This window comes from Euleptes europaea, chromosome 15 (assembly GCF_029931775.1).
Source record: "Euleptes europaea isolate rEulEur1 chromosome 15, rEulEur1.hap1, whole genome shotgun sequence".
Taxonomy (NCBI): Eukaryota; Metazoa; Chordata; class Lepidosauria; order Squamata; family Sphaerodactylidae; genus Euleptes; species Euleptes europaea.
Window position 1 is genome coordinate 56965154 of NC_079326.1, and position 14527 is coordinate 56979680.

Consider the following 14527-nt stretch of genomic DNA (forward strand, 5'->3'; position numbering starts at 1 on the left):
CAGGTTGACCCTGCTTAGCTTCTGAGATCTGAACAGATCGGGTAGCCTGGGCCATACAGGTCAAGGGAAGAGATGAACAGAGGTGGTTTCCTATTGCTTGCCTCTGCATAGCAACCCTGGGCTTGCTTGGTGGTCTCCCATCCAAGTACTAACCAGGACCAACCCGGCTTAGCTTCTGAGATATGACGAGATTGGGCCATCCAGGTCAAGGCAAGAGATGAACTGAGGTGGTTTGCCATTGCCTGTCTCTGCATAGTAACCCTGAGCTTCCTTGATAGTCTCCCATCCAAGTACTAACCAGGGCCAACCCTTCCTATCTTCTGAGATCTGTTGAGATTGGGCTAGCCTGGACCATCCAGGTCAGGGATAAATGTGACTAGGAAAACTGAAATAATTGTGCTTCTTTGTAAGTTGGAATTGTGCAGTGTTCTAATGAATGGGCATTGGGTAAGAAACTTTGACTCGCTTTTATGCCCTACTTTTACTGAAGGGAAAAAAGCTCTTTGATCGTTAGACCTTTTAATTAAATAAAATAGGATTTTCCCCTCCCTTCTTTCTTGTAATAAGGGTTTTATTTGAATCTGTATAGGTACCATCCAAGAAATTGGTGGCTGGCCAGCGTTCTGTATACAGACTTTATGCCTCAATTCTTTTCCCATTGTTAAAGAGTCTGGTTGGTTGAGCCCTAATATCCATTCTCAGCTTAATCATTCCTTGTAATTGGTTCCTTGGAATTAGCCAATAAACCCTAAAGAAATCTCTGTGTTCGTTCATTGAAGTAATGGGGGGAAAACACAACTTGTGGCACCTTGAGGACTAGAAAATATATTGTGGTACAAGTTTTTGTGAGCTAAAGCCCGGACACAATTAACAAAGTGAGCTGAGGCCCAACAAAAGCGTATGCTGCTATCTATTTGTTAGTCTATAAGGTGCCATGATTTTCTTAACAGTAAGCATTGGTATATAGAGCCCCGTGGTGCAGAGTGGCAAGCTGTAGTACTGTAGTCCAAGCTCTGCTCACGACCTGAGTTCGATCCCAATGGAAGTTGGTTTCAGGTAGCCGGCTCAAGGTTGACTCAGCCTTCCACCCTTCTGAGGTCGGTAAAATGAGTACCCAGCTTGCTGGGTGTAAATGGAAGATGACTGGGGAAGGGAATGGCAAACCACCCCGTAAACAAAGTCTGCCTAGTAAATTTCGAGATGTGACGTCACCCCATGGGTCAGGAATGACCCGGTGCTTGCACAGGGGACCTTTACCTTTACTTAAGCATTGGTAAGTTGGACCCTTATCTTCCCAACAAGCCATCATCTGAATGTTCTATAGTAATGGTTTATGAAGGAAATTCCAAACGAAAGAATACTCTGTGCTGTACTAATGTCTGGACAAAACTGGCAGCATATACGATAATGTAAACAGTGCAAAAATCTATTCAAACAAAATAGTACAAATATCAGTATAAAGATACCTATACACTAACAAACACTATACATACTATTACAACAATTCCTAAACTTATTGCTATTCTTTTGTTTTACCAGTAACGTGAAATAAATTTCACAATGGTGAGGAAGGAAGCGGCTTCACAAAGACTGACTTCGTAGGGGAGCCTCAGGTGAGTTCATATTGAACTCACCTGAGGCTCCCATACGAAGTTGGTCTTTGTGAAGCCTCTTCCTCATCATTGTGAAATTTATTTCACTGTACTGGTAAAACAAAGGAATAGCAATAAGTTTAGGAATTGTTGTAATAGTATGTATAGTGTTTGTTAGTGTGTGTGTGTGTGTGTGTGGGTATATATGTATAAGTATATGTATCTTTATAGTGATATTTGTACTCTTATGAAGGAAATTGCCACTTGGTTGAATGTTAAGGAGTTGGCCAAATTCATACATGTTCCGAAATACTTGGAGGCTATCTTACGGCTTTGTTTTCTTTCCTTGCAGAAACAGAAATGAAGGTACACATGCACACACAATTTTGCCTCATTTGTTTGCTGACATTTGCCTTTCACCAATGCAACCACTGCCACGCAGACGGGCACAAACACCACCACAATGACTATCAGATCTCGGAGGAGCCATACCTCCAGAACGGAAGGACGGAGCCCCCGCCGAGCAAAGAAGCTGAAGACGCACAGAAGTACTACATTGAAAAACTCTTTGACCACTACAGCGAAAATGGGAAATTGTCCTTTTGGGGTCTGGAGAAATTGCTGACAAGCCTTGGCCTCGGAGAAGTCAAAGTGGTGGAGATAAGCCATGAGGACGTTGGCCACGATTATGTTTCTCATTTAGATCTAATAGAGGTGCAAGAAGGAAGGCATTCCCACTCCCACAACCATCCTCATTCTCATAGTCACTCAGGTTCAGAAAACCAGACTGTAAGCGAGAGGTCTGCCAGAAGATCCCAGAAGTGTGACCCTGAAAAAGAAGCCACGGATTCGTCTTTGAAACCTGATGGCAAACATGCTCATGACCATAATCTCAGGCACCGCGGGCGCCACCACCACCACCTGCACCGCCATCTTGGTCATAACGGCAGTCACCATTCACATAATGATTCAGCGAGGGCCAGTGACCACGGGGAGCCGAGTCATGAGCCTTCCACAGAAACCAACACGACTCAAGAACAGCGTGAAGGAAAGCCACGCAAGAAGACGAAAGTGAGGAAGAAGAGTGGCGACACATTGATAGAGGCGTCACAAGACGTCGCCCCAGAGCGGGACTCCCATGAACAGTCTGAACACAATCGTGTTCACAAGCATGGCAATGCACACCATGTATCTGTCTCGCACCCGCAGCTTCAAGACCGCGGTCATGACCACGCAGCTGCTCACGGGCAACATGACCCCAGCCCAGCCAGCGGAGATGGACAACACCATGCTAGAAAGCGGGAAGCACCTCATAAACAAATTAGCGTGGAAAAGCAAGGTGTTTTTTCTACACATAGTCACAAGGACCATAACGAAGATGAACATCACCATGAAGAGGTCAGTGTATTCCCGATAGAACCCTGCAGGCCTTTAGTAGTGTAAAATGATCTATACATGAGAGCTCACATGCATATGGCTAAGGGAGCCAGCGTGGCACAGTGGTTATGAGCTGCGGACTCCAGTCTGGAGAACCGGATTTGGTCCCCCGGTCCTCCACATGAGTGGCAGAGGCTAATCTGGTGAACTGGATTTGTTTCCCCACTCCTACACACGAAGCCAGCTGGGTGGTCTTGGGCTAGTCACACTTTCTCAACCTCCCCTGCCTAACAGGGTGTCTGTTGTGGGGAAGGGAAGGTGATTGTAAGCTGGTTTGATTCTTCCTTAAGTGGTAAAGGAAGTCGGCATATAAAAACCAACTCCTCCTCTTCTTCTAATGTGGTGAACCGGGTTGGTTTCCCCCACTCCAACACATGAAACCAGCTGGGTGACCTTGGGCTAGTCACAATTTTCTCGGAACTCTCTCAGCCCCACCTACCTAACAAGGTGTCTGTTGTGGGGAGAGGAAGGAAAGGAGATTCTCCTTAAAAGGTAGAGAAAGGGGGTTACTGCACTTGTATTCCCAGCGATGTATTAAGAGTTTGAAAATGTTATAAAAAATACTGTTCGCCCTTTCTATGTATACCCACCGATGTATTAAGAGTTTGAAAACTTTATAAAAAATACTGTTCGCACTTTGGCCCCTTTAGCTGTGAAGACGTCTTCCAACTATTTATAAGACGTGGTATCCAAAAACCCTTTTAAAGCGATGTTTTTTATAACATTTTCAAACTCTTAATACATCGCTGGGAATACAAAGTGCGGTAACCCCCATTGTCAGCATATAAAGATCAACTCCTCTTCTTAAGCCTTGGGATTGTGAACATTTGCTTTCTCTAGAACAAGCATATAAATACTCACTCACTTGACTGTGGCAGATAAGGCTTTATGACCAAATTAGATTATTATTTTTTTGCCTACAGATAACTGAATGATATATCTGGGGAAGCAGGTTAATACCAATTTGCATTGTCTGTTAACTTTTTTGCGGAGTTATTATCAAAGCTGTTCCAAACTGTGCTGGCGTGGCATATAAAACAGTAGAAATTGTACCAGTCCCACACAAAATAGCTTAATGCATTCCTTGAGTAGTAGACCTTTTGAGTTACTTCTATTTATAAGCGCCTCCCTCTTTTCCAAGTAATTCAAGGATGAAAGAACTCTGTACACAACCTGAGCTCCTTGGAGGACAGGCGAAGTAAAGATGTACATAAGAACATAAGAAAAACCCTGCGGGATCAGACCAAAGGCCATCAAGTCCAGCAGTCTGTTCACACAGTGCCCAACCAGGTGCCTCTAGGAAACCCACAAAGATGACTGCAGCATCACCATCCTGCCTGTGTTCCACAGCACCTAAGATAATAGGCATGCTCCTCTGATCCTGGAGATCCTATGTAATAGAAGAGTAAGGCTTTTTGTCTGGCCGGCTACCCTGAGGGCAACCATCTTGTGCTTTCTGAGAGCCAGCATAGTGTAGTGGTGGACTCTGATCTGGAGAACCGGGTTTGGTTCCCCACTCCCCCACGTGAGTGGCGGAGGTTAATCTGGTGAACCGGGTTAATTTCCCCACTCCTCCACATGAAGCCTGCTGGGTGGCCTTGGGCTAGTCACAGTTATCTCCGAACTGTCTCAGTCCCACCTACCTAACAGGGTGTTGTGGGGAGGGGATGGTGACTGAAAGGCGGTTTGATCTCCCCACTCTGAAGGAAGGGCATCTTGATCTTTGGGTGTTTCTCGTCCATTGCTAGGGGTAGGCAGTACTAAACTAACAACTTCCTGTCTCCTGGCGAGGAACACCTCCCCTTCCAGTTCTTCTCCTGCCTTCGCTGGGGTGAGAGCATTGCAGCCGTAGCTGCTGCCTAGGTCTAGTGAAATTAGGTTAGAATAGATTCTTTTCCTTACCTTGCCGTATCCAATTGTTTTCCCTCCCTACCCTCCCTCTCGTTTGGGTACGTTTGTTTTTTAAATTTAAGCTCCCGGCTCTGCCCGACCATCAGCTGAGCCGCAGGAGAAACAGCGGGAAAGACGCGGCAAACAAAATGGCTGCCAGAGAAGCTGCATCGGAGGACATAGAGCTCCTTTCTGATGCAGATCAAGAATTGGCCTTAAAATTGGCTCCCGCTGTTAGCTTCCCTGGCGGACTATCAGAGAGGGAGACCGGAAAGTCGCCGCCGCCATCTACTTCGTCTGGAAAATCGCTGAAGAAAAACAAGTCTAATGGCGGGGGGAAAGGCGGCAGCCGCAAGCGCCAGCTTAAGCAGAGTTCCGCTTCGACCTCTAAGGTCCCCGCTGGATCCTCTGCTGCGCCTTTGGATGTGGAGCCCAGGATACCTACAGAGGGTAAAGTAACCCACCCTTCTGAGGAAGGGGGATCCCCCAAGAACACCACGTTTGAACAGGTACATAATATGATAGAGGGCTCCAGGGAAAGACATTTTCAGAGGCTCCAATCTCTTATCCTACCCTTCCAGCAGGGTTACTTTCCTCAAAGACTCCCTCAGCCACTTCCTCAAGGGTTTCATATAGTTGGGACATCTTCCCCTGGGTCCTCAGTCATATCTGAACCCATGCAGGAGGAGCCTGGCTACAGCCAAAGCACCCCCTCTAGGCAGCTATGAAAGCAGTGCCAATTATCCAAGAGCAGAGAAATGAAACCTATCAAGAGCAGAGAAATGAAACCTACCCTGTGGATAGGGATTCTGGGGCTGACGATAAGGAGGAAGGAGAGTTCGTTTCAGACGAAGAACACCCCATTGTTCAAGAACAGCAGCCTCGGCTGTTCTGTTGTGATGATTTCCAGCCTCTTTTGGCCAAGGCATCTTTTGCTTTAGACCTGTCTGATGAAGCTGAAGCTCCTGAGGAATCTAAGCCTAAATCCAGACGTAAAGGTCCCAGGAATATTTCCCACAATGTGAGGCCCAGACTATTAAGGTCCCCTTACCAGAACACTTTGAGAAAGTTATTAGAGCTGAATAGGACAAACCCTGCATCACCAAGATGTGGTGATGGCTGCCAGCTTGGAGGGCTTTAAGAGGGGAGTGGACATATTCATGGAGGAGAGGGGTATTCATGGCTATTAGTTAGAATGGATACTAGTCATGCAGCATGCCTATTCTCTCTAGTATCAGAGGAGCATGCCTATTATTTTGGGTGCGGTAGGATGGTGCTGCTGCACTCATCTTGTTTGTGGCTTCCTGGAGGCACCTGGTTGGCCACTGTGTGAACAGACTGCTGGACTTGATGGGCCTTGGTCTGATCCAGCAGGGCCTTTCTTATGTTCTTAATAAACAGTTCTCTGGCAATGCAAAGAAACTATATGATATGGCCTCATATGCAATGGATATGTTGGAATTGCCTTAGGTAGATGCTCCTATCTCTGCTTTTCAATCCTCTGACTTCCTGGCAGAGGATGGAGTGGGCTTTATTAAAGATCAGCTCAATAGGAAAATGGAATTTCTTTCCAGAAAGGTGCATGAGGCAGCTGCACTGTCTATTCAGGCCAATACCACAATAGCACTGATGGCTAGGGCTTCAAATGCCTGGATAAAGAAGCTCACTCAACTTCTACCCACCGCAGATAAAAAAATAGCCGAGGGCCTGTCTCGAGTGCTAAAGGCATCCTTCTTTATGGCAGATGCCTCCTTGGATGCAGTGATCTTCGCTGCTAGAGTGGTTGCCTCCAATACGGCCATTCGCAGGGCCCTATGGGTAAGGCCATGGTCGGCTGAGTACAGGTCCAAAACCATGTTAATGGGTCACCCATACAAGGGTGGAAAGTTATTTGGAGAGAGACTAGATAAGATGCTCTCCGAAATTAAGGATAAAAATAAGGCGATCCTTAAATCCCATAAAAAGGAACCCCGTCCTGGCCAATACTCTCAGTCCTTTTGATCCTACCATACCTTATCCAGGCTCAGACAGGATCAGAGACGCCCACACTGGGCTCCTCAGAGACGCCCACACTGGGCTTCTTTCGACATTTCAACAGATTCAACCGCCCCTCACAACCACAGTCCTTTAGGGCGAACAAACCTGACAAATTCTTCAAAGGAAATAAGCAGTGATGCCAGGGATCCAATGGTGGGGGGAAGGTTACAACTTTTCCTTCCACAGTGGCGCCACTCCCAGACGGATGCCTGGGTACTACAAATAATTCAGCAGGGATATCTAATAGAATTTCATCCCAAGCCTCCAGATCACTTTGTCGCATCGCCATGCTATCGCAGTGCTGTAAAACATCAGAGAACGATGGAAGCCATTTCTCACTTGATCCGGATCGGGGCCATAGAGGAAGTATCTATTCAGGAACATCTCCAGGGAGTTTACTCCATATTTTTCACAGTCCCCAAAAAGAATGGGGACTGGAGGGCTATCCTGGATCTCAAATTTCTCATTCGATTCATCCAGGCCAAACATTTTTGCGTGGAGACACTGCAAACCATCATAGAGGCACTGCGTCCAAACATCTTTGTGACATCCATAGATCTCACAGAGGCTTATATGCATATACCCATCCGTCAGTCCCATCGGCGGTTTCTGAGATTCAACTATATGAACCTTCATTTTCAGTTCAGGGCACTACCATTCGGGTTGACATCTGCCCCCCAAGTTTTTTCCAAAGTGATGGTGGCTATTGTGGCGATGTGAAGGAAGGAAGGAATCCAAGTACATCCCTACCTAGACGACCTACTCATATGTGCCCCCTCATACTGATATGCCTGTATCAATTCCCAATGACAATAACACAGTAGGAGGTTGATAGTTCAAAGCAGTTTGTTTATTAGGCCCAATATACACACCGGGTGAAAATTGCCCCAAATGCGCAGGACAATTCACACCAACATCAAAGGAGTGCAAGCACGTATATAATCTTTGGTAATGGGAGGTACACAGATGTAATACATGGCGTCAATACATAGAACCAATAATAGATATTTAAGGATTTGAATACCCTATTAGAGATTCGGAGACGTTACATAGAAGTGGTGATTTCATTCTCACTAATGAGCAGTGAAGAACCTCATGGTCAGGTGCTTTCCTATTTGGTCCTAAATTACTGCAGTTCCTATCTTGGACCCTGGCAGCTGCCAAGGCTAACTAAGGGAGTTTTCCTAGCTGGCCCTTATGAGTGGGGAGTCAGCTTATGAAAACATACTCTGGCCTTCTATGGATTCTCTAATTAGCTTCTAACGAGCAAAGCTGGGCCTCTTATACTCAAGGCCTTTAACATATATATGTGCTTGGTGTGACTTTAATCATAGATGCCAACTCTTATACACTAAGTATGGCATATTCATAAGTGCAGATTATACTTTATTGATTACAAATAATATATTTCAAATCAGAGAATACGTTTCCAATACATTTTTAGTGAATTAATACATTTCTTCAGTGAAAGAATACTGAATCAGACCCTCAGTCCATCAAATTCAGTATTGTCTGCTCAGACCGGTAACAGCTCTCCAGGGTCTCAGGCAGAGAAAGGTCTTTCACATCACCTACTTGCCTAGTCCCTTTAACTGGAGATGCCAGGGATTGAACCTGGGACCTTCTGCATGCCAAGCAGATGCTCCACCACTGAGCCACAGCCCATTTTTACACACTCCAGCCCTCTTCCCAACCTTGAAGTTGGGGGTGGAGAATTCTCTAACTTCCACTGTTTCCAAGGCACTTTGATCACCTGTGAAGCACAGTGATATTTCTGCCATGATCCTGCCCTCCCCACCCAGCTCCAAGTTGAGGGGGCCTGGGGCTTGCCAGGTTGCACTTCTAAGATGCTTTGGCCGCCAGTGAAGCACATGGCAGTTGTGCAGAAGATCCCATCTTCCTTCTCATCTCCTGGGGGAGGGGGGACTGGAAATTTAAAGTATAGTTACATTGTGGAACTCCCTGCCCCAGGATGTGGTGATGGCTACCAACTTGGAAGGCTTGACAAGGGGAGTGGACATGTTCATGGAAGAGAGGGCTATCCATGGCTACTAGTCAAACTGGATACTAGACATGACACAAACCTATTATCTCCAGGATCAGAGGAGCAGACCTGTTCTATTAGGTGCCAGGGAACACAGGCAGGATGCTGCTGCAGTCGTCTTGTTTGTAGGCTTCCTAGAGGCACCTGGTTGGCCACTGTGTGAACAGACTGCTGGACTTGATGGGCCGTGGTCTGATCCAGCAGGGCTTTTCTTATGTTATAAATTTGTGACACCCTGGCTGTTTACTGGTGGGGTGGGGGTGGGGGGGGGCTGGAAATTTAGAGTAAACCTGAACTGTATTTTCAGTGGGTGGGATTTCCCTTCCGTGTTGGGAGGTGTTTCTGCTCTTTTTCACCAAGTAGTCATGAGTATTCGGCGCTCAATTGACTCGCTTCAAGCAATATTGAGCTGGACGCAAACATTTTGTTAAGGCAGAGGGAAGATAACTTCTGTCAATTTCCCCCCTCCCATTGCAGACCCTTCATTTGCCCATAGGCTGTTCTTGAGTGTCCCCCATCTCAGAGAGACCGGTGGGCTTCTGCAGAAGCAGACATGAAGGAAGCAGAAAACCCCTGCCAAAATCATTTAGTTGGGATCCTACCCAATGTGTTCAAGTTGAAAATTATTAAATGACGAGAGGAAACAAAGAAAAACAAAATGGAAGCAAGTTGTTTTATTAGGGTTTCTCATCTCCTGTTACTGTTCTTCAATTCTTGGAATGGTGTACAGTTCTTCAGGGCTTCCTACCTGGTCAGTATGGGTCTTCCTATGTGAGGCATGCTCACTGCTTTTGAATGGAATTGCTATTCCATGTTTAATTTTCTCTTTCCTATCCTGTTCACAGTGTCTAAACATCACCCAGCTGCTAAGGCATTATGGTCTCCGCCCCAGTTCTCCGATTGACCACACAGTGTTTACATACCTGTGTCCTGCACTGCTGTACCAGATTGACAGGAGGCTGTGTATTGACCATTATGATGATCTGCTGATCGAAGACTTGAGTAAAGGAAGAAATGCTTCGCTTGAGCATATGGATAAAACGGGTGCATCAGGTGAGGGGGGTGCTCTAAATGTTTAAGCAGCTTGACAGGATGACTTATTTATTGCGTTTCTTTCAGCCTGGCTCATGCAGTTTTGTTATCAGTAATTAAATATTCAGTGCATAAATTGTCTGACATCAGAAACCACAACATTTAGAAACCAGTGGGGGAGCATTTTAACCTTCCAGGTGTCAGCCCTTGGCCCACAGAACCAGAAAACACCACAAAGTCATATAGAGTCCAAACAGATGGCTTTTACTGGTCACTTAGGCATACAGTGCAAACGAATAAAATGACAGCTATGAAAGGCTCACTAGCTGGGAGATATTATAAGGCAGGAAAGGCGGGAGATTACACGCAGGAATACAGTTTCCCAGGAGCTGAGTTCCCAGGCTTAGGCTTAGGCATGCGACCTTGGGGGGCAGACAATACAGCACAGAGACAGAGGCAATAACGAAACCGAGATAGTAGCCTGACATTCTGCTCCCCTCAAGGCCCCCTCCCAGTTCGCAAGGGGGCTGGCCTGTTCGGGTAAGCAATGTGAAAGGCGTCGACGAGGTCGGGGGCGGAGACATCCCGTGCGCGCACCCATTCGTCATAGGCAGGGGGGAAATGTTTCCAACGAACGAGATACTGGAGAGTACCATGGTGAATACGGGAGTCAAGGATCTTGGAGACTTCGAAGTGTTCTTCCCCCCCCACCATGATGGGTTGCGCAGGCGGTGGGTCCGGATGCCACCGTGGAGACGCAACATGGGGTTTGAGGAGGCTTATGTGGAAAACAGGATGCACACGCCTCAAAGATTTGGGGAGAGCCAGTTCCACTGTGACAGGGTTTATGACCCGAGTAATGGGGAAAGGGCCAATGAATTTGGCGCTGAGTTTATGGCACGGTTGGGTGGACCGGAGGTTTTTGGTGGAAAGGTAAACCAAAGCACCCACTTGCAGATTACCCCCGGGGGAGCGATGTTTGTCAGCTTGCGCTTTGTATTTACGTTTGGCCCGGTCGAGGTTGCTAACGAGCCAGGGCCAAGTGGTACGGAGGGCGTGTGCCCAGGAGGCAATGTCGGGGTTCCCCTCCCCCTCTACATCATCTGTAGGAACGATGGGACTGAAATCTTGTCCATACACAGCGAAAAACGGGCTAAAACCTGTGGATTGATGCATGGCATTATTGTAGGCATATTCTGCTAAAGGTAACAGTTCTACCCAGTTATCCTGGTGGTAGTTAACATAACAACGCAAATAACATTCGAGTACAGCATTGACACGTTCAGTTTGACCATCAGTTTGAGGATGGTATGCACTAGACATTCCCTGTTCCACCCCCACCAACGTGAGGAAAGCTTTCCAAAACTTAGAAACGAAACCACTTCCGCGGTCACAAATTATTTTACGCGGAAACGAATGTAAACGAAATATATGCGTTACGAAGAGGCGGGCCAGTTTCTGAGCAGAGGGGATCCCTGCACATGGAATCAAATGTATTTGCTTAGAAAACAAATCAGTAACAACCCACAACACAGTTTTACCCCCACTGAGAGGGAGATCAGTCATGAAGTCCATAGCAATCACTTCCCAAGGTCTGCTGGGCGTTTCAAGAGGTTGTAGCAATCCCGGGGGTTTGCCTTGCGATCGTTTCGCAGCGGCACAAACGGGACAGCTGCGGATGAAGGAGTCAATGTCGGAACGCATTCCCCCCCACCAGAACTGTCTGCGCAATAAGTGAAGGGTCTTCAGAAACCCAAAGTGCCCAGCTGTTTTGGCTCCATGAGCTAAATGTAAAACGTCCTTCCGGAGAGCTTTGGGTACATATAACTTTGAGTCTTTATACCAGGACCCCCCTTGTTCCAAAACACCAGGGGGTAGGGTATGAGCGGAACGTTCTAAAAGGCACTGGTCCCGGAGGACAGTTAAAAAGGATTCGGAGATGGGGATTTTGGAGGGAGCCCCCCCGTCGGTCTTGGAGATCTGAGAAACAGTTATAGGGTTAGTGCTTACGTGCGGCGGCGCGCAGACTGCAGGCGGCTGAGCGGTCGGAGGGGTAGGAGGGGCGGGAACTCCGGTCTGTTGCGGTGGCGGCTGGGCAGCCGGTTGGATTGGCGGAGCTTGCGAGTCAGGGAAGGTGTGCTGGGATCGGGTTTGCACAGCCAGCATAGGTAGGGCCCCACGTTGCATAGGGGTGAACAGAGAGTTGGTGGGTCTTTCGAGTTTCACCGGATATTGTGGTAAACGGGAGAGGGCATCCGCGAGAACGTTCTGTTTCCCAGGGACGTGCTTCAGGGTGAAACGGAACTGAGCAAAGAATTCCGCCCACCGTTGTTGTTTCGCCGATAGTTTATGGGACCCCGTGAGGGCAGCTAGATTTTTGTGGTCGGTCCAAACTTCAAAGGGGACTTTAGACCCTTCCAAGAATTGCCGCCATAGAGTCAGTGCGTGGTGAACTGCAGAGGCCTCTTTCTCCCAGATGGGCCAGTTTAATTGAGAGTGCGCAAATTTTTTTGAAAAGTAAGCGCAAGGGTGAAGAAGACCGTCCGGTCCTTGCTGGAGGAGAGCCCCTCCCATGGCTACATCGGAAGCATCGACTTGCACAATGAACATTTGATTTGGGTCTGGGTGCCGTAGCACCGGCTCCGAAGTGAAGAGGCGTTTGAGGGCCAGAAAGGCGGCTTGGCATTGCTCAGTCCATAGGATTTTCGCGGAAGGCAAGGCAGCCGAGCTTACTTTTCCTTTAGTTTTCAGCAGGTCCGTAATGGGTAAAGCCACTTGGGCGAAGTTAGGGATGAATCCCCGATAGAAGTTTGCAAATCCCAAAAATTGCTGTACTTGCTTACGGTTGGTGGGGGGAGTCCAATCGAGGACGGCTTGGACTTTGGCGGGGTCCATGCGAAGACCTTGGTGGGAGATGATGTATCCCAAAAACGTGAGTTTGCTTTGGTGAAATTCACACTTAGCTAGTTTAGCGAAAAGTTGATGGTTACGCAGGCGTTGTAGAACTTCTCTGACCAGAGTCACATGCTCGTCCATAGTTTTTGAATAAATGAGTATGTCATCTAAGTAGACCACCACCCCACGATATAGAAGATCATGTAGAATTTCATTGATGAGTTGCATGAAGACCCCCGGGGCCCCTTTCAATCCGAATGGCATTACAAGGAATTCATACATTCCGAAACAGCTAGAGAAGGCAGTGAGGTGCTCATCCCCTTCGCGGATACGGACTCGGTAGTAGGCTTCCACCAAGTCTAATTTAGAGAACACACGGCCTTCCTGTAATTGTCCCAAAATATCCGATATTAATGGGATAGGATAGGCATTGGTCTGGGTAACCGCATTGAGCTTTCTGAAGTCAATGCACAGGCGAAGGTCGCCCTCTTTTTTCCGGACGAAAAACGCGGGGGCCGAGTTTGGGGCATTCGAAGGGCGAATGAACCCTCTGGCGAGGTTTTTGTCCAAAAAGTCCCGGAGGACAGTGCGCTCGGAAGCACTCATAGGGTAAATCTTACTTTTGGTTAATGTGCAGTCTTTCACTACTTCAATCGCACAGTCTGAGGCCCGGTGGGGGGGTAAGGCATCACATTCCCTAAGGTCGAAGACATCTTCAAAGTCCCGGTATACAGCGGGTAGAGCCGGTGGTGCTGGGGCAGTAGAGGTTAATGCTGGAATGGGCGGAAATCGCAGAGCAAAGTTTTGCCGATGCTGGTCGCAGGTGGGACTAGCGAAGGAGATAGTGTTTGTTTCCCAATCAATACTGGGACTATGTCCTTTAATCCAGTTAATTCCCAAGACCACTTCAAATCGGATAGGGGCTATAGTGAAGTCTATTTGTTCCCAGTGGGAACCAATTCCCATTGCTACCCCTATGGTGCGGTGATCAACTGGACCCCCCTGGAATTGGCTCCCGTCCATTTGAGCAAATTGGACGGGGGCGGGTAAAGCCTCTGAGTCGGCTCTGAGTGCAGCAAACGTGGCTTCGCTTATGAGAGTGCGACAGCAACCGGAGTCAATTAGTGCTTTGACGGGGATTTGTGGACCTCCGTTAAGTTGTTGTAAAACTGCATCCACGTAGACGGTGGAGTCCACTTCTTTGATTTTGGTAGGAGCATTCGGTTTGATAGGAAGATCCTGAGAGGTCTGTGGAGATGCTCCATTCACCACAGACCGGAGCCGTTTTTTGACAAGTCGAGGGGAGATTCCAGGTTTAAGGCAGGAGAAATCCAAGGATTTTCCTCATCCGAAGAGGGAAAGCTGTCCCCCAATGGGGCACTTGTAATCCGAGACCCGGCGGGGTCGCTGGAAGCGGGCAGGGAGGCTGGGTCCCCGGCATGGAGTGCAGAGGGTGTGGACCTTCCCGGAGCTGCGCTGCGGGTGGCCGCGGTGCCTCTGCGTGGTGGACGACCTCGGGCGCGGGTTGTCGTGCTGGGACGAAATAATTCCTGGCGGCGTGGGCAAACGGCCGCAAAGTGGCCCATTTCTCCGCATGTAA

At 47.9% G+C, this 14527-nt stretch overlaps 1 protein-coding gene across 1 annotated transcript in view; it reads left to right on the forward strand.

Annotated features, from left to right (window-relative positions):
• SLC39A10 (solute carrier family 39 member 10) overlaps nucleotides 1–14527 on the forward strand; it is a 75376-nt gene that overhangs the window by 38563 nt on the left and 22286 nt on the right. Inside the window, exons 2-3 of the mRNA XM_056861353.1 lie at nucleotides 1945–2990; nucleotides 9846–10053. Coding sequence (XP_056717331.1) covers nucleotides 1953–2990; nucleotides 9846–10053 — 1246 coding nt within the window. The 5' untranslated portion in view covers nucleotides 1945–1952. The remainder of the gene's footprint in view (nucleotides 1–1944; nucleotides 2991–9845; nucleotides 10054–14527) is intronic.